This window comes from Macrobrachium rosenbergii, chromosome 45 (genome assembly GCF_040412425.1).
Source record: "Macrobrachium rosenbergii isolate ZJJX-2024 chromosome 45, ASM4041242v1, whole genome shotgun sequence".
NCBI classification, from domain to species: Eukaryota; Metazoa; Arthropoda; class Malacostraca; order Decapoda; family Palaemonidae; genus Macrobrachium; species Macrobrachium rosenbergii.
The window spans coordinates 20,679,356-20,700,403 of record NC_089785.1 but is presented as its reverse complement, the minus strand read 5'-3'; the positions used below and the strand labels follow the sequence as shown (position 1 = coordinate 20,700,403).

Here is a 21,048-nt window from a genome sequence, read left to right as displayed (position 1 = left end):
GAACGTGACGTCCCCGTTAGCACCAACCGACAACATACCGGTGGAACGTCAGTGGGATCTGTCAATACGAAATTCTGGAGGTGTATCGGCTGCGTATCACCAGTGTCTTAGATTTACGTGAAATCACGTCCTGATTTTACCTTTTCTGACCGGCCAGCGGGGAAATTCGTGTGAAATGATCCTGCAGGGCGAACAAAGCGCTTTTTAAATACGTTTCAAGGAGGTTTTATATAGAGTTCACAAGGTACTCGTCTCCACTTCACCATCTGTCAAAATCCTCAGCTGTGCTGGATAGGCCACATTACGTATGACTTGTCAGTGGGTTGTAATGAGTCTTTTTTCTGTGTTCATTCCTTGCGGGATGAAAGATAATCATGCTAGATTCATCTAATGGAACCTATGTTAATCGTATGTAGTTTAGGTTTGCCCTAGACGAACCACCCTCCCCCCTCCTTAGGCTAGGATGGGGTACTTTGTAATGTTTTTCCCCCAAAAATTTAACACTCGAATTTGGCCCAGGCAATGCAAAATTAAGATCATACAAGGCTGTTCATAACAGTCCTCTTCATCTGGGTGGTTTATGAGCAGCCTTTTAATTATGTATGCAAATTAATCAAGCTTTAGGTAACAATTGTTTTAAATACTGTAGGTGTAAAGGCCTCGTCAGCCTGTGAGACCTTGATATTACTAACTTTAATTAACCTACGTCAATACCATTTGCAGTGATACATCATCATGCTATTTTTATGGTCATGAATTCATGCAAGCACTTTACTGCATGCTGTGGACAGTTTGGGCAACTTTGTGACAGTTGTAACTGTAGACGTCAGTATTTTGTTTTAGACATTACAACTGAATACTATGCAAACCTAGTTCCAGCCCTCTGAAATTTGGCTGATTCTTCTCTTAGCTAGTGCTCTTATATGTAAACACAGGTATTGTTTTACATAAATGATGCTATACCTCCGGATGTCAAAACCTTTGCAATAATGATGTTCAAGACATTTGGCCCCAAAGAAGTGTAAAGAAATCCACAGTAATAATCATGTACATTTCGACACAGTACATATTCACATATTAATTTTTAAATTACTGTACTATGGATCAATTATTTCAGTAAATATTCATTGCAGTTTTGAAATAAGTAGATAACCATTCACATTAGAAACAAAAATCTAAATTAAAACAAAATGTTTTTGTTCCGTCATTGCTTCCATTGTATAATAGTACATTTTTTTTTGAGAGAATGGTCTCTAGGAGGCATTTCAGGATCTAAATGTAGTACCAGAATGCCGTAAATGTGTCTCACTGTCGAACTTCTCAGTTCCACGAGCCCTTTATTCCTCACGACATTGGGCCGTGGAACAGTCTCCCTGTGGATGCTGTGCAATTGAAACTTCAAAAGTTCTAGCAAAGATGCGATGCATTACTACCCTAAAACTGTTCTTGTATATTTTAATAATTTACTAACATTTTTATCTATTTATTAATTAATTTATTTTTTCTTTTCCAATAACTTCTTCTGTATGTATTTCCTAGCCTGTATTTTGAGAGATATTCCAGTTTTTTATGTTGCTTAATACTGGTTGGTCAGATAAAAATAATCAAGTTTGGTAAGCTCAATGCACTTGCTACGCTCAAAGCACATCATGCATGACTGACCTAAGTGAAGGTTTACAAGCTTACTAAAAGGAAAACTGATCCTACTCAGTCTGCTTGTATTATCAGCCTTGGCAGAACTGACATCTCAATTCCCACTCTGACTATCCAGGGTGGGAAGATTCATGTTATAAAAAATGGTCAGAAGGATCAAACTGTGTTAGCAAAATTTATACAGAAGTATGTTATACAGTGGCTCTCCCATAATGCAGATTATTTTAGTGAGATGTTTGAAAGATTTATAATTTTCATCTTTGTCTGTTTTGTTGGCAGACTGATTTTAATCATTAATGTATTGTACTGTAATTACTGCAGAGAGAAAACAGTGTTCGCGAATAACTGTTCAAGTTTATGCTGTGACAATCCATAAAAACCAATAAACAAAACAAAGCAATACATTACCGTTCAGTTTCAGAATGAAATCTTTAAGATAAAGCAAGTGCCTCAGTGTGCCTCTCAAGATGTAAATAGGTGACTTTATGCAAGACTTTTCAAGGCTGTTATAGTCTTTGACCACAGCTAAACTAGACCTTTGTGTGACTGGCCTTCAGTTTTTTTATGACCACAGCTAAACTAGACCTTTGTGTGACTGGCCTTCAGTTTTTTTGAGGCTGAAGGTGTCTTAACAACATCATGCCTTCTTATGAGCCAGGCTACTGCTTTCGGGATGCCCATTTAAGGATATCTTTGAACCCAGAAGGATTACCACCTCGATGTAAAGGTCCATCTTGAGACCGCAGGAGATTGCTACCACCCCTCACAAAATTAGCAGTGTCATAATGTCATCGCTTTAGATTTGGCCTCCCCAAATCAGAGGTCTGAGATATCCAGAAGTCAGGAATAACTGATTGACATCATTCTTGTTTGATAAGAACCAGATGCACTTCACTATTGGCCAGGCCAGTGCAACTAACTTTTCATAAGAAAAATTTGCAGTTCATTACAGGGCAGTATTGCACTCCCACATACAAGTCATACAGGTATTGCCGATTTCATATGACAATTCTGTGTTCCATTTGTGAGAAGGAATCTGGGGCCCACATTTTTGTAATTTATGTATTTTGGGATTACTTTTTCCAGTATTCATGATGTAAAATTTTCATTTCTCTATGATTTAAATCGTAATTTGGTCTTAGAACCAGTGATTAGGGAGCAATTAAGAGCCCATTTGGGTGAGATAATACACTGTGTGAGATTTATGCTTCAAATGAGCCAAAGAATCTGCTTGCTATTTTTTTATTTTATTATTTTGTCGAAATATTTGGAGATTTGAAATGCTCTACAGGAAAAGAAATCTTTAAAGGCTGTTTAAAAAATCTCCATTATTTTTACATCTGTGTGTGTTACTCTGATAGCGTACATAATTGCAATTTTCCCCCAGACTATAAGTTATACACGTAATAGCCCGTCCATCAAAGGAAGAATGTTTTGCAAGGGATGTGGTTAGCAGTACAGCCTGAAAAGGGAACAGGTGTTTGGATATTTGTCCTTCAGGCCAACAGGTGTTCATAAGTTGCCAACTCGTCATATATTTATATTGACATGGTCTTTATTAGTTTTCTTAGTAGAAGTTGCTTGTAGTCTAGTTAATTTAAAGGTTGGGTTGGTGTCTTCATTTTTACAGTTTTTAAGTTTTTCATCACTCAGCCATTGTTCAAAATAAGAGCAAGACGGCCTTTCATGGGAATTAGCGTTCCCTGCGCTGCGTGAGCAAAATTAACCTTGAAGTGGGCCAACAGGTAGAGGCTAGGTTATTCAGCTCTGTTATTGGAGAGGTACAGTACTGATAATTATTATGTTCAGACATCAGTTGAAGTGAAGGTACTGAAGTGTGATATGACAAAATTTGAGAGGGATTTGCTTGGGAAAAATTGACAGTAAATGTACTATGTCCATTCACAAGTTTCAGTGAATGCCAGGTAAGGTTAGCTTGAATGATAGTTTCAATACAGTGCAAGAAATACTAGGGTATGACAGTGGTCAGTTGGTTTCTTTGTGTGATATACAGACCTTTGTTGTGAGAATGTGCTACATGCTCATTAAGCAGGGAGGATTATTTGATCTTGTTCGGCCTTTTTTAAGACCCTTTATTTCAAAGACTTGAGAAATAGTACAATAATAAAGATATGTGACCTTGAAAGTATTTCATAAGCAGATTTTTCTTTTGTTGGTAAAAGACTTTTAGAATGCAAAAGTAAGAAGACATCTTACAGTAATCAGTAATGTCTTATTATTAGAAATAATAAATGGAGGATGTGAATGTGGATGTATTTAAAGAAAATAAAAAGCGTCATGTGTTTATAAAATGTATGAATTGATTCAGTTGAGGCTTTGTGAATCAACGATACCCGGTTTAAACAGTATGCTAGGAAGTCCAGTAATTGGTGAGGCCTCCCAAAGTTGGGAGAGTCATGCTGACTTTGACTCATACTCAAAGTAACTGCATTTAGTGTCATGGATTTTTTGATCTTCGTAAATTAATTTTTACATATGCATATTTGTGTCAGGTAATAACCCTGTATTGATTTGTGCAAGTTTTGATCAATCGTGTGCTTTCTTATAGATGTTTTTGTTTTGTCTTGTTACCTGCAACTGGCTAACACTATCTTGAATTTTTTTTTTTATCCAAAATCTTTCAAGTATACCATACCTTGCATTTGGTGTCATCCTTCTTCAGCGTAAGTACATTAATTTTGGCAGTACAAAATGTAAAATGATACTGAACTACTTTTCAATGTGTGTGTTTTTTTGCTGCTTTGTGTATCAAGAAAATGTCTATAATTAAAATGTGATACAAAGACACACAGGGCACCACAGAAGGCCTCCTTCAGCTATGGTTATGACTCTCTTAGTTGAAGGATATATATTCTACTGTGGTTGGGTGTTAACACTTCTTTTCTGGCTTTTTGGATTCTTGAGATCTGTGGTACAAAGTTGCTTAGAGTGTCACCATTCTGATAGAAAGCAGAACTCAAAGTTTAAATTTAAACTGTGAATAAAGTTTGCTTAAGTTGGCACTGAATTTCATTTATTCATTGTCAATGAAAATAGTTCTCTTATTTCAGTAATACAGAGTCACCAAGTACTTTTAAACTTGGACCGAAGTTATTTATCTTTGTCTCCAGACAAGGTTTCTTTCAACTTACAGTCCTTAACCAGAAACCCAGGTGACTCCTTTGGGAAGAAGATAGGTCAAAATGTCACCCCAGAGCAACTAAGGTAGTTCTGTTTCTTAATCATACATTTGACACACTAACCGTGGGATAAGCTAATTTTTGCCTTTCTTTCCACAGGATGCATCTGCCACTATATTTTTGTGTTTGAAAACATGAAACACTTTAAAAGAATTTAGGTATTATTTTGTTAAAGTTTTGCTGATGATCTCTTTTCCTTTCAGCTATGACCACCGAAAATGAATGCCAGCCAAACGTTATCAGACCATCTATCTTTCTGTCTGGTAATCCAGCAGACAGCAAATGCCTTAGTGTCAATGGCGTCAGGGACGAGGACATGAATTTTGCCGACTTTGACAAAATGAACAAAGAACTCGAAATCCAGAATTATGTAGATCAGCAACACAAGAACGAGATAAATGTAGTTGTGGGCGAAAAGGGAGTTTCTGACCTCGTCAAAACTTTAAGCCGAGCCAGTTCGTTTGACCGTGGTGTGCTTTACAGCGCAGGCTCTTCCTTGAAGGAAAAAGAATTTCAAAGTCTACAGTGTGATTTACAAGTGACTCCAGTATCCAAAGAAGATAACGACTTCTTCGAGAGAAGCCTCGAGAACAATTATGACGACGTTAACGTAGGACTTAAGACTTATAAAAGTGCTGATGGAAATTTTCATGACGATGATGGACAGTTGGAAAGTTATTCCTCAAGGGACTTTGATATTGGAGGCTGTGGTATTGGTGACGATGAATGGGACTCAGATGGTCGACCCACAGGGGAAAGGTGGCCCCCTCTGGGTGCTCCAGATGATGACGACGATAATCGGTCACTTTACTCGTGTTCAGAATATAGTTGGTAAGTAAAGTGCATTTCTTGTCTAGAAGTTTTATTTTTGCTGTACTGCAAGTTTTACTCTATGGGATTTTGAAAACAATTTTTGGCACTAGTACTGTATGTCAAATAAAATGTCATTGTATATATATATTACAGATTCAGTGACATTAACAATATAACCCAATCATTGCTGTTTAACTTCTTCGCTAACTAGAAGTTCTTGAGCCTAGCCTAGGCTATGTGTTTTAACTCCAGGTTTTGTTAGTGAAATGTGATTGTAATAATAAACTAAACAGGTTGAAGAAATGTAAAAATGGTGCTTTGCATTTATAAAACAAACACTGATGCAAAATAAAAAATATACATATATATATATATATAGGCATTTATTCCAGAGAAAACTAGAATGCATGAAGAGACCACAAAAGACTTGTACAAAGGAGTATTTCTAAGTAGTGTAGCTCACCTAGACAAATGAGTTATTTCTTGACTGTCACAGGGCTGGTCCTAAGGATTTTTTTTTTAATGAGGGGTGAAATTTTTCCTCCAAAGTTAGAGGAGAGAGAAGAGGGGAATCATCCCTGCTCTAGCCAGAACTATAGTATATAACTGAGGCTCTGTCACCCAATTCCATTTTCTCTCAGTACATATATTTACTGTTTTGCTTCTTGCTTTCGACCTGTTTTCGTTTTCGTCTGCTTTGGACATGAATGATTAGTATCTTATTAAACTGGTTTCCTTTTTTCAGGAAAAACTGTTAGCTTTTCCTATAATTAATCTCTCTGAATTGCATTTGTAAATCTGTTAAAGGGTTTTGGATGTATGTATCTGATATGGAAGCAGTGGGTCCTTTATCTTTCCTCTATTCAGGATGTAGTATGAATTTGCCACTTAGCTTTGTTTTGTAACTTTTTATTCCACGGTCCAAGTTCTCTCTGTTGTGGCAACTCTTCATCAATAGGCAGACAAGCTTAGAATGGCCTCTACTTGTAAATGAACTACTATGGGTTTGATTTTTCCCATTGTGGCCTTTACTCTTATTTAGCCACTGGTGAGTTACTCTAGAGTAGCATGGCTATGGTTCACATAAGATATCTTATGTTGAGTGAACCCCTTATTAGGGACTATATTAGGAATGAGGTTAACATGTTTCATCTTCCACATTTGTTATTTATTTCAATTTTCAAGCTTTTCCATTCTTGATGAACTCTGCATATATTCCTCACAGGCCCATGGCCAAGTCTTTCAATTTTTTTTTTATATGCAATGCTGGTTCATCAACCCAAAGCAACAACTTTTAATGTGGTAGACTTTTTCATAAGAGCCATAATGTCGTGGCTTTCTTTTCCAAACAGGAAGGAACTTGTTCACAGCTTCTGCTTCGCAGTCTTTGTAAAAGCAGAGAAGTTATCAGATATGTTTACCGTCGCCAACACCTCCCCTGAAGATGTACCATATAGAATTCCATGGCTCACTGTGGTGATGCAAAGATTTAAGTGAATGTTATGTCTCTGTCAGGGTATACAGTAGTATTTGTGGTTGTACAAGTCTGGTTATGTAGGCTAAATAATCACGTTCCACAATTCGTTTACTCGTACGAGATTGACCAAAAGCGGGGAGCAGAGCCGTTTGGAGCCTTGAATTAGCTCCTGCTACCCTGGGAAGAGTCATGCCTACTATAGCATAGCCAAACTGTTTGATATAACAATGAAGATTTATACAACGATGAATGCCGTTCATTACATTGCTGTTACAGACATACTGAAGGAAGCCTAAGAGGCTCTTCTAACAACATAAAATATCGACATCGTGTACAAGGGAAGAACTGCCCTCCTTCATCAGGTTTTCATTTTATAGGCAACTCAACACTGGTAACTCTCCAGAAACAATAGACAGCAAAGTCAAAGCTCTGTTGCAGTATGGCCATCAAGAGCTTCACTTGAAACATAGATATAAAGAGAATTTTGTACTGCTGGGGCCAAACTAGTTGAAACTGGAAAACAACCCCACCCACTGCTTCATAAGAAATATAGTCAGAACTTGGACTCTTAAGTAAGCATAGACAAAGGTTAGAGCATGATCACTTAGGGCAAGGCTTGAGAACTGGAAATGATGTGACTCATGGAGAAAGAAGTGTTGGTTAGATCAGGAAACATGAGTTCTACTTTAGGCTACTAGGATGTCCCATTAGATTTGAGACGCTTGGCTGAGTATCGAGTCCTGATGATTTTAAATTCTACAGATCCTGATGCAGAGTTAGACTGCAGACATGAATCTGATCTAATTATTTCCCTGAAAAACCTTTGGCTGTTATGTACCAGAAGTACCGTACTTTAGGCAGTCCTGCATATGTACGAACTAGTAGGCATGATATAATCACACATGTGATTTAACTACTTATATACATCATTACAGGCACAGGAGAATTAAACAGTCTTACGAGGAAGAACGAGTACAGCAGCTGGAAGAAGAGCAGGAGCAACTCACCAATTCCTTGATGTCTCTTACGTCTCATTTTGCACAGGTATAGTGAATTGTAATGGTTACAGTACGTGTAGAGTACAAATGAATACAGTGTATACTTATTTCTTCATTTTTATATTAGCCTTTCTAATTTCATTTTTATATTAGCCCTTCTGATTGCTTTCATTTTCATTCTGTATTTTTTCATGTGATGGGACTGTGTTCATGTAAGATAAGCATTTGATAGTAAGGCTTTAAATGAAGTTGTATCTTGAAACTATGACAGTTAGTGTCGTGTTACACAATCGCATTTTCTGGCATCGTGCCATCAGACTTTATACTAATTAATCGTTATTTGATAAACTTCATTTGGGCATGTTCATTTTTTGTGATGCTGCCTTAACTAACATGCAATTTCAATTTTGCAACAATTAAGTATATTGCCTACATGGTGCATAGTTTGCTTTCATGGTACTAAAAGATACCAGGATATGCTTTAATGTGACTGTATCTATACTCCTGAGGTGGGAAATTCTCAAGTTTTCCTCTTTGAGGGAACAGCTTTAAAATCACATTTTTTTGTGACAAAATATTTACCAGAGATGGTCCCTAATTGGAAAGTATACATACTTGTAGTAAAATTATTATACTGTATAGGTATTTAAAATGTATTATTGTACTTCCAAGAATATACCCAAAAGATTTTTTTCTTGGAATGGGTGTACGTTTGCATTGTTGGAACAAAACTTTTCACAAGAAGTAAATGACAATGTATTTACTCTGCAGGTTCAGTTCAGGTTAAAACAGATAGTTGATGCATCACCAAATGAAAAAGAAGCTTTACTTCAAGAGCTTGAAGAGTTCGCAAACCGTGGCATCCCAGATCTTCGAGAGGCAACTAAAAGCAAGCATAATTCAGGGAGTAAACAGGTAGGGTATTCTTGTGAGATACTTTACTGTACAGAGCACAGTACCTTGTCTCTCCAAGTACAGGCAGTCCCTGGTTAACGGCAGACTCGGTTAACAGCGATCTGGTTTTATGGTGCCTGTCAAGCGACGAAAATTGGCAATTTTCGGTGCTGAAAATCGCCGATTTCCGCTTACCGGCGCCGATAATTGGGTATTGGCGCCGATGCATACCTAACAGAGGCACCGATAACCGAAAATCAGCTCTTTTCAGTGCTGATGCGTACCTAACAGAGGCACCAATAACCGAAAATCGGCTCTTTTGGCGCCGATGACCCCCGAAAATCGCCGATTTTCAGTTAGCGGCGATTTTCGGTTACCATCACACCCTCAGAAATGGAACCCCGCCGATAACCGAGGACTGCCTGTATTCTTTAGCAAAGGTGAATGAATGAAAAAGAGGGTACTCCAATTGTATGTTCTCATGGAAGAATTTATGTCAGCTGGATGGTGAGAAGCACTAAGGCTGGGTACCACACCATCTCTTTAGCTTCAGTCAGTGAGGTTGCTCCTGCCATCTTTGGTGTCTGGCCCTCCTCCTCTGGTTTGGTGCAAATCTAGGGCAAACTCTTCAGGAGTGAGATCAGTACTAATCAGATGCACCTTCAAGTCTAGCTTTTCCATGATTGAAAGCCCAAATAGTGGAGGCAGGAGCTGTCTGGTTGACGGAAAAATGAGAAAGGGCCCCCTCTGATCATTCAGTACAGAATCCATAAGAAAATTATTTCTAAGTCAAGACAAATATTGACTGAAAAATAGTTTAGGAGTAGCAGCATAGGTTAAGTCACTATGCAGACATCTAATGAAATGCTGGGTGAGAAGTAGTAGTAAATGATCGAGCTTCCTTAGGTTTATTATACCTATATTTTATTTAATTAATTAATATTAGTAAAGTATTTCCATTACCAAAAACTGACACATCATGAGCATCCTATTCCAGCAGCCACATGGCTACAGTGAAGTACGAACTTGTGTTTTGTAAATGTTTATTATTAAAGTCTGAAAACAATTTTGTTTTGCCATCCCACCTATTGGTTCCTGGTAGAGTCTCAATTTCCAACCCCAAGTACAGAGTGAGCATTTTGGGAGCATATGATGACACACATATTCTCTTCCCAAAAAACCATCACAGTTTTCCATTTTAGGTCAGATTTGAAATTAGGGTTTACTCTTGATGCACTGAGATAATTACATCTTAAGGAAGGCAGTCATTTGCACATATAAGACATGAAATTTGCTTAATTACTAATGCAGTAGAAGTTATATTTTTTAGACAGTTGGGAAAGAGAGCAGGACTTTGTACAGTATGCCATTTAAGTTGCAAATTTTCAGTTATGAAGTTTAATAAAAGCCACTGAAAATTTAAAATTTCAGTGTGAACACTGCACTGAAAATTTATAAATTACCTGTTCAAAATATTGCTGAATTTCTGCTACTCTTCACAATTTCAGGAACATGCAGACGAAATAGCTGCAGTAACCCGCCAGAAGGAACTCATTGAAAAGTTGAAACAGCAGCTCGAGGACTTGGAAAATTACGCTTACCAGACCGGTGAAGGGGGACCTCCACAGTCCAAAGTCATGGAAAAGCAGAGAGTTATCATTGGCGAGTAGCAACTTGATGACACGATTCACCTTCCCTTAAAGCAATAGATAAACTTATATCTTGTAGTATTATTATTATTACTAAATGGTTTAACCAGACTGCTGAAGTATCATCCTAAATTCTCATAATAATAATAATTTTCTAGCTACATACTTTAATATATAGCCTCTGGTCATTATATCAGCTAGTGGTTACATTTGTCTTACCCCAAATGGCAGGCTTATACCTTATGCTTAAAATCCACTTTCATGACAGTCCTCTAATCATATGTACAAAGCTACTGATTTGATATGTGATGTATATTTTACAGAACAGTTAAAAGGGAAGCTCAACTTGAACGTGGACGAGTTTGAGAAACTGACCGTGGATGATCTGAGGAATCAGGTAGACCATGCCATCTGCGAGGTATGTTTTACGTATTACTGTATGTTGGTTTCTTTGTAGGAAAAGAATAATGTTGGCAATAGTTTTCAAAAATAAAATGTTGTGGTGCTTTGTATATTTTGCAGTACATAACAGGTTATAATATTTTGTGTCAACTGAACAGTAGTATTTGATACCAAGTATGGGTTGTGATTTTTTATGACTCTTGATGGTACAGCCATTTCATACAAGGATTACATTGAACCCTTTTGTGCATTGTTGTTTTGTTTAATAGTTTGCAGTGATGCTTTGTCATAATTCTTTTATCTTCATACTGTATTAAGAAAATGGAAATATTAACATGTGAATTAAATGTTTTTTGTATAGTAACTGTATCTATAATTGGATTAAATTTTTAATATATGTAAGTTTAATAGATTAGTGCAGTATATGGATATTGCTTATTATATTTTTAACATAGAGTAGTTAAGAGTTCAATGGTGGTTTTATTTGTAAATCCTAAGAATGAGCTGAAGGAACAGTTACAGTTCTATTTAGTAGGTGCTGGGGATATCAACAAGTCTGTCATTGTGTGGGGGTCATATAATTTTGGTATATACAAATATTGCAATGTTGTTGAAAACATTTCTCGTAATAATCATGTACGGTAATTCTGAGTAGTAAAAATACAGTAGATTTTGTTTCTCACAGCTAACAAAAATACCAAAGGCATGGCAAAAAAATTATGATAAATTGTATGAGGCCTTGGAAATTTGCACCTTAGATAACAATATCCTTTATGAAGGATAAATAACAATATCCTGTATGAAGGATAAATGTCATTGAATATTAGTTATTTAAAGTTAAGACTGCCAAAACAAATTTAAGTGATGTTTTCACTAACATGGTGTTATTTCGATATGCATGACACTGTAACTCTCCCACTACTAATTTCACACTTACAGCATCCAAAGTACACTAATTCAAAGTATGTCAGCACTTGTAAAAAACTAAATAATGCACGATCAAAAGGACTGCTGTAGGTTAAGGGTATAAGCCTTGTTATTATGCACGCTGTGTAATGGAAAGTATTTTAAATAGCTTGCCAAATAGGTCCTGGTATGCACTAGACTATATTTCACCTTTTCTTGTAAAAATACTGTTTACTCTCGTAGACTAACTATCTTTTCTTTTCTCATGTGCTGCATTTGGACTCATCTAATGCCTGCATAATACCTACTAACGGGATCTATTGATTTGTGGGATGCAATGTTATGCCTGTGGTTCTTTTAACATCTCAATAGCTGGTGAACCCATTGAAGATGAAAGAACAGCTTATAGCACAGCTTCAGACACAAATAACAGATCTGGAGAGGTTTATTATATTCTTGCAAGGTGAGTGAAGGATGGGACTTGGATCCAAAGGAACTTTATTTTTAGCATGTAAGTTATCAGTCAACCTCGTTTCTTATGGCTAGTTTTCATACTACTTGTATAAAAATACTGCAGCTACAACCTAGAACTTTTATCCTGAGGTTTCATGGCTTTGTTAATATATTTTCCATACTTGGGAAAAACTAATGAGCAGTGGGTGAGTAAGGCTGGGCAGGTGCTTTGGTAGTGGACTAATACGTAAATGCATTTTGAAATAAGTGATTATGTAGGATATAAAAGCCATGGTTTGGCACTTGGGCAGTGAGTACCCAAGGGGAAAGGAATTGTATAATATAGCATGCTGAATTAATTAATTCTCACATCTATCTCTGTATTAATTAAACAATTTACCTCAGACAGGCCTGGTTTTGGGTTGATGGGACAGTAAACAAGTAGAGGAATAAAACAAAAATGACTTTTAGTTAGACCAAATGAAGAAACTGGGAAGATAAAAAAATTCAGGGATTCTATGGAAAGTTAACAAAGTGGCCCTGATTCTTGAAGGTAATAGTGGAGAAGAGCATATTTCTGAAACTCATTCCTTATCGAATTGGCTCAAGCACTCTGCTGCCAAAAGATATTCTTGAGTGCTAGTTTTATAATGCCAGAGAACTGAAAGGCCACTGTTAGCAAAGCTGCCTTAATAATATATGCTACCTTCATGTAATAGGGATTTTAAACTTGGTCCTTTTTCTTTAGTTTAGAGCCATGAAAATGACTTGGCGGGTTAACCTTCCCCTGTGGCTCATGTATATGTGTGTATATGGCACATGTATGTATATAATGTCTGTGGTGTAGATTGCATTGCAAGGACTATGGAGCTGAGACTATGCAGCTAAATTTAGCAAGTCAAGGACAAGCATGAAATTCTCATACAGCCCAAAAAGAGGACAAGAGTCTAATTGTCAAAGTGGGGTAGGATGATGCTCTCTGCAAGCAAACACAGCCGCTCTGTTAGATCTGAATGTATTCCAGCCAGTGCCAGAAACCCAAATTGACTTTTTAACTTGGCATTAAAGCCTATTTCACTGACATAAGAACTGCCTTCCAGGTATATGATTTGCCCAGGAAACCTGACTATCAAGTGTCATTACATCTGAATTTCCAAAAGGATAATTACATTGGGATTAAATTTTTAAACTTACTAACATTGTACTGTGGATTTTTTGGAGAGAGAATCCTTAATTTTAGTCTGAAATCCACTACAGGTGAAGCAGGTGAGAGGGAAGTAGACCCCAAAACAACAAAATGTGGTTGCAAGGAACCTCAGCAGAGACATCCTGGTGTTGGAAGATCGCATGAGGCTGAACGCAGGCAGGGAAGATCTGGGACTATGCCTTCTAAGTTAAGTCAAGGAAGCAGTGAGAAGGAACAGGTGATTTCTGTGTATTCTTAATGTTCGTGTATTAAACCCTGTGATTAATGATCATTGACAGTACAGTGCTGTATTGTAAAAATATACTGTTAGCAAACTTTGCTGTTTAAGAGCAAAATGTCTTTGTTAACAAAACATTTTCTTTGAGTATCGCATATTCTTTCATTTAGACATGATTAGATGAATGGAGTACACGTTAATTCTGATGGAAAATCACCTCACCAGATAGAGATTAAGAATATAACCAAATACTTCCCAATTATCAGCACTGAGAAAAAATATTTTCAATTTAAATCCTGTTTAAATTTCAGCTACGCAGGGAGACTGAACATATCGTGAAACGAGCCACAATACTATTGAATATGCTTTCATTTGGCTGCGGCCCAAACCATCACAGATTCCAGAAGAATACGCTTAAGAAAACACCTCAAGGGAACCATTATGGGTAAGTATATAGAATTCTGTAAGTTATTAAACAAGTCTTAGGATTACTGCATAGATACGCACATATGCAAAATAAAATCAAAGTAAAGGTTTGGAGGGAAAACAGGTACTGTACATTGAAATGCATAACTGGTTTTGTAAATATACAGTCCTCCAGGATTGGATGACTGATGTCATCCAAGCGTTAACTACCAAAATGTTGTTGAGCATCAGATACCTGACTTGGTATCACTTTCTCCCTACATCACTCTGCCATTCCTGTACTTTTGTAAATGTCAGCACTTCATTTGTGGTGACAACTCCCCTTCTTCAAACTAAACCTGTGGATTAATTGCTTCCACAGTGATTTTCTCATCACATCTAATGTATAAACGTCATAAAGATAAGTTAGACAGACTTAACCTACACCTTTCAGGGTAGGATCAGTCCATGCAATCCAGTTATTTGCTGGTCGTTATGCCTTAAACTTTCTTCAGAGGTAGGCTAACATTGCTCCCCTAGGAGTAAAGGCAGTTTTGAGTTATTTGAATATATTTACAGTGCCATTGATATACATTTTTAAGTTTGCGTTACTTCCTCAGAAATTCTCCTTATGGATATTTCAACCATGCCAAAAAAAAAATTTTTATACAAACCTGCAGCAAATATTTTAGAACCTCCCAAGAACATGAAAATTTTATGGTGTTTCTTCTGTAGAATACAGTGATTGGTTACCCATCTACCAATATATTGGTGAACTGTGTGCCATTTTAATAATACTGAAGGAAATGTTATCCTGTCATAGGAGAAATTATGTCCTAGTATTCTGCAAAATATAATGCAGTCCAGAATGTTTAATCCCAAGCACCTGCTGATTTTAAAGATTTTACAGCGGTTAATTTCAGACATCCACATCAATAAGATGACCAAGTGTACGACAAAAAATAACCCGGGCATTCTTTTTAAGTCTCCTAAAGAGCTTTTCTAAGCATTAAATCTGTTATTATGCATTTTAAATGTCTGTATTTGAAGAGAGTTGAGATCGCAAGAAACTCCATGTTTAAATTTGCTAGATCCAGTCATCTTCATTCTGCATATTTATAGGCAGGTGAAGGTTGAGGGGGACTGGCTATTGGTGGGATAATCTTGCAGACTATTGTCCTAACCCTAATGGACTTTGTGTAGAATCCTAAAACTGGGTCCTTGGTACTGTCGTAGAGGCTGGTGGAGATGGGGTGTTGTCAGAAAAAAAAAACTTGGATAAACATTACATCATATGAAGTATGCTGCTCCTATGATAGTTTTATGGAAATTACCAGGTTGTAGTGAAATTGCCAGGTTTTCTTTGTCAGCTTAAACCTTAAGAGATTTCTGGGGTCTCAAAATTTATCTGTAGCAAAGCTCACACTGACTGTTATGGACGCAGCAATTTCTGCTTTCATTGCTTACTGTGAATTTATGTTTTGTGGTATAAAGCTGATTTTGGTGTCATCTTGATGCTGGATACCTGTACAGTACATTGTTTTCTCAAGTGAACAAGATGATGACAAAGTTGAAATGCTCCAGTAAATTTGCTGAAAATTTTTGGCATATGACATTACAGTATCAGAAAATGGACAAGAAGATGATGACAAAGTTAACATGCCCCACTGAATTTGCTGAAAGTTTTTGGTGTGACATCAACAGAATCTCAAGGGTTCGGAGTAGGACAATGTCATTTGATGTCAGAATCTCAAAGGGTTAACATTGGCATGAAGAACTGGTCATGCCTTTCTGATATGTTTATGCCTAGTGGTTACTGAGTGTGAGCAACTTTTTGACTGCTATCTTCAGCTGATTGTCTCCAGTTTTTCAAATTTGAGATGTAACTTCCGATTGCCTAAATAGAGATGGTCGTCATTCACTTTCCAAGGTTTTTGGGTAGAATGTTTTTTACAACTCAGTTTTTTTAGTTTGTTGCAGTAAAAAGTCAACTTTTTTAAAGATTATATTTAATCATTACCAGATGCCTAGTTTTTTTAATTTCCTTTGAATTTATAGATGTATTATTGTGGATGGCATATTTACATTTCCCTGTGAATGTTGATTCTTATGCCCTGGAAAAGTTTTAATGACTTTTTGTGGTTTTAATTAGTTCTGTAGTTTCTCTTGGCTTCTAAAATTACTTTTTCATTGCAGTGTTTATTATTAACCCTTTAGTTTACCGATGACCTATATGAACATATCCAAATTTAAGTCCTTTGTAATTTCTACTTATTATTTCACCCACATGATAGTTATTTTGGGGGGGATTTTTTATGCCATTGTATAGAATATGTAATCAGCTGCAAAATGAAACAAACTTGAGTGGTCTACCTTGAAAACTGTTGAAGATATGCATCTTTGAACAAAGGTATAAACATTTTTACGCTTACCACTGAAGTCACTGCTACTGCCCACAGACATAATTGTCATAAGAATCATAAGCGAAAGGGTTAATCAGCCAGTTATTAAATGCATCTACATCTTTCTACGGCATTTCCAGAATCCAGGAATCCTGATCCATAATTTCATATTGGTTTGTGTTCCTTCCACGAAATAATTTTTAGATACCATACATGTTTCTCATCTCTTGTGATATGTCCTTTAGTATATTTTTCATCTTTGAATAATTTTTGTATTTATTGTGGTTTGAATTTTTGTTTTTAATAAAATCTTGGGAGTATATGTTACTGTACTATTTTTCCTACTTTTAATTTTTTCTAATGTTTACTAACATGTGTGTTTGACAGCATATTTACAAAGTGTATTTTTATTTTTGTGCAAGTTAGAACCTTAGGAACATAAACCAACTACTGTATTCCACCAAGATCTGGTTGTATCATCATATGTACTGAATGAATTGTGAGTTGCATAAAAAATCTGCATTGTTATATTATTATAAATCACTTTTTGCGTCCATTGCAGCGATTTGAGAGCAGCTCTAGAGGTTTCCATAAATAATGTTCTAGAAATACTAGGCCCAGAAACTCCCGCTGATAGTGACTACACGAGCGACTCGGAAGAGATACCTGTTGTGTCGTACCACGAGGATTTAGTTCTGGCAGTTCGCAAGCAACTTGCTCCAGCACTGCGAGACCTGATACAGCACGGATTAATGCCTGTGAGTCTGTGTTTGAATCCCTGTTAATACTCCTGTTTGTCAATGGAAATATCTATCAGAACTTAATGTGAGCATGCATGTCTACTTAACTTTGGTTAGTAGAGAAGACTTTATGTTGAAGTTCCTAAAAATGTTGGCATTTTAGGTTACAGTACTCAATATTATTTAATTTTTTGTAACGAACAGTACAAACTTTTCATTATACTAAATATAGTTTCTGGTTTCAGCATACAATATACAGTATTGATAAGTCTTAATTGAAATCTTAAGGTTTTGGATAATTGAGTACTGAATGAAAATTTTGATATGCTAAACTGTTAGTACAATGTAACATGTCAGAGATTCAATGTTTAAGGATGTTAATCAATATTAAATCATTTTCATGCATGATTGATGAATATATATTGCGACTGACAAGTGTAGAAATTCTTTCTTGCTACTAATGAGAGCTTTAGATTAAAAAAAATTGTATGGGAACCAAACCAATGTACATACTTCTGTCTCTTCTACCAAGAACAATTTCCATTGCAGCCCAGTCTCTTTAACCCTAATATTTCATCATTGTGTTTTAAGTAAAATTTTTCCTTTATGGGGTTACATAAAATAATTTTTCTCAACTTTTTCTCTCTTGTTCACTTATTTCATTTACACAATTTTCGCAATTTTCTGACTCTCTATATCAGTGTCTGTCCTGTTTCTTCCTTAAATGCTAATTTTCTAACTGAGTACTTCATCTCCCCCCTTTCCTTTGAGATCTCAGTTTGTTTTCCAGCTGCCAAGTGCCACATTTCTCAGCTTCATCATCCGTATACCATATGCACATAAGTGCATCGAGGTCACACAACACTGTGCGCCTCTTAAAAGGGTTCCACCCTCAGTGCCATAAAGGTTGTTTGCAGTGCCCCTTCAGCTGCCCTGATGCATTGCTTTCTTCGTATTAATTTTCTTGATGTCTACTTCCTTCCTTGCTCTAGTTTTTACTTGCACTGATGTGCAAATCCTTTGCACAAGCCCCTGAAGAGTTGCGTTGTTGAAAGTTGGGAATTGCAATTGGTTATGCTATTTTAATTTAATTTCAGGTTGGACAAAGCCAAAGTTTAGTGCCCTTTTTATCCTGCTTCCCTCAACGATCGCAAAAAGCTACCAAGCTGCTTCATGCATGGGACCTTATCCTAAAATATTATCAACTGAAAAAGGGTGACCAGTACAACCGTACACCAGCCAGGCGTTTGAGTCAGGTGAGTGATACAAGTTATCTTAGTCCACATGTCAAATCATTTCCTTGATTACAAGTGCAATGAATATACTTTGATAATGGTCTTTTCATCCCTGTTTAAATTTATGCTGTGTATGTGATACGGTGATTAATTCATCATGCATTCTGTAGGTAATCCTTACCTGTTAATATAAGCTTTTTTTTTTTAGCTTCTTGTAGTATTTTATTGTACAGAGAGCATTCTTTAAGCTGTAAAATGTAATGATTTCTCATATACCAGATGAATAATGTTTTAAACTTAACAATTTTTAGTAATTCTATTTTGTACCTTAAGAAAAAGGTAGTTTTACTGCTCATTGCTTAAGCCTTTAAATATGAACCAGATCCTGATAATATGGGTGACTTCCAGACAACAATACAATAAATGTGTATTAATGACCATTTAAGGGCTGGATTAGTGCTCATCATTTTTGAAGATGTATGTTCATTTCTTAAAAATGGTCCTCATTCATTGGGACAAATTCTTAGAACTATTTCCAAGAAGTATGCTCATCACATTCAGTACTGCTTTCATCACTTTGTCAAGGAAGCAGATACTTGTCTTCATTTTCTAAGGCACAGGAATCCATTTCTCAATTCGTGGAAGTATACTAGGGGATCAGAAACCTAACTGAGGCACCTATTTATTCTTACAAGTTGCCCATAAAGTTCATCATTACTTGAACTTTTTTGTCATGACACCCTCAAGGATGGAATATAAAGTTTGGGAGCTGGATGTGGAGGAGATTAAGATTGTCGTCTAAGCGAACTTGACTTTGCTGATTGAGTTGGTTAATTTCCAGATCTTGGACCTTCTTTTAAACATGGAGCAAACTGATTGTGCTATCAAATAACTTTTAAAAACATTAGCCAAAAATTTTAAATGAAGATCTGTTGTATTGAGACTACATGAGTTATGTATTAGGATAATCACCACCACTTATTTATTTGTATCACCACTACCTACAGAGTTTTAACTTGGAAATCACTGGCGGGTCAGCGCTAACCAGCAAACAAGCGTTATTGAGCATCATCGGCAGTATTATTGCATCTCACACCCCATTAAAACGAAGCTACGATTCCCACTTTAAAGCCTTTGTTTGTGCCGCATTGAAGTAAGTTGGATAGTTTTAAGTTCACAGATGCGTTGTTTTCATTGATGATGTTGACACAAATGAACTTCAAGTTGAATAATATTACTGAACATCAGTGTTACCTCGTTTTGATGCTGCGTGTCTAAAGAAATGTCAAGTATCTGAGACAGAAGTAATAGTTTCATTTATTTCTTTTCTTGCAGCCAGAAGAAATTGATAACCTGGCTTCGCCATATATTCAGGACACAAGTTCTAACTGAGAATTACTATCAATCATGGAGTTATGTAAGCAAAACAGGTATGCATCTTCCCTACTATGCAATTGTCTGGTTTTCAACACACAAGATAGAAAAAAGATAATTTAGTTTTTTAACAAGTTTTAAACTTAGAACCAAAGTACTGGGTCATAATAGTAATAACAATACAGTACTGTATTAAAATAAATGACCTGAAAACATTACTATTATTTATACATTACTTTAATGACTCTACTATATTTACTCTGTTTTTCATTCCAGGCTTCGAAGATGCCTTCCGGTCCTTGGAGAAACTCAACAAATATAACCTCGATTTGCCTGTTGACTTGGCTGTGCAACCTTTCCAGAATATTAAGGATGCATTTTAAACTTAAAGCATAGTTACCTGATGACCTTAGCAGAGTGAGAAAGGAAATATTTAACAATGTTATGAAGTTGGGCGTCTTCCTTACTGAAATTGCAAAGAAGTATTTTATTTTTGTTTTGAGCCTTCCCATGTCAGTCCTTTAGTATTATAAGACAAAAAAAAATATTGTACTGTGCCGTATGATAGTATTTATTCAAACAGAAGTATGACTTTGAGTTTGCATTTTATTTTTATGACCAGTGTATAAGGGCTGTAGTTTATCCTCTATTATACTCTATGACTAAACTATCTATCCAGTTTGCAGCCAAATATAGAATGCAATATAATGCAGAACAGTTCTTTCCTTACCCTAATGCTGTTATCTGAAGCAATGTGAATTCCAGGCACTTTACAATTTTGCAATTTTACCTCTTATTGTTCCTTAATGTAGTTAGTTTGGTGCTGCTTGCACTGGTAGTCACTACAGCAGGGAGTAAAAATTTTTATCATGCCACAAACTTTTTCATTTTACATGCTAAGTTTTTAGCATGGATGCCACTGAGTTAAGCAAATGGGAAACAGGCTCAAGATTGGGTCTCGTACACTGAGATGGTTTGGACATGCGATGAGAATGGATGAGGATGTTAGTAGACAATGTACTG

General features: G+C 36.3%; 1 protein-coding gene across 5 annotated transcripts; it reads left to right on the top strand.

The window, feature by feature from the left end:
- On the top strand, positions 1-20,740 carry LOC136829765 (RUN domain-containing protein 1-like). 5 transcript variants are annotated; one of them, XM_067088634.1, is made up of 14 exons: positions 1-244; positions 5,057-5,684; positions 8,079-8,187; positions 8,913-9,056; positions 10,544-10,697; positions 11,008-11,102; positions 12,365-12,455; positions 13,703-13,869; positions 14,181-14,314; positions 17,239-17,434; positions 18,514-18,672; positions 19,659-19,804; positions 19,987-20,081; positions 20,302-20,740. In XM_067088634.1, exons 2-14 carry the CDS (start codon positions 5,059-5,061, stop codon positions 20,406-20,408), a joined length of 2,223 nt encoding a protein of 740 aa, XP_066944735.1. In that variant the 5' UTR covers positions 1-244; positions 5,057-5,058; the 3' UTR covers positions 20,409-20,740. The 5 variants fall into 5 exon arrangements, with proteins under 5 accessions (XP_066944735.1, XP_066944737.1, XP_066944736.1 ...); XM_067088636.1 differs by having other exon boundaries at positions 239-305; XM_067088635.1 differs by lacking the exon at positions 1-244 and adding an exon at positions 3,211-3,434.
- The last annotated feature ends 308 nt before the right edge of the window (positions 20,741-21,048 follow it).

Bases quoted from the DNA above. Each gene is read 5' to 3' on its own strand.
- LOC136829765 (XM_067088633.1), top strand. The intron at 5,685-8,078 runs GTAAGTAAAGTG...ACATCATTACAG, and splicing joins TCGTGTTCAGAATATAGTTG to GCACAGGAGAATTAAACAGT. The intron at 17,435-18,513 runs GTGAGTCTGTGT...ATTTAATTTCAG, and splicing joins TACAGCACGGATTAATGCCT to GTTGGACAAAGCCAAAGTTT.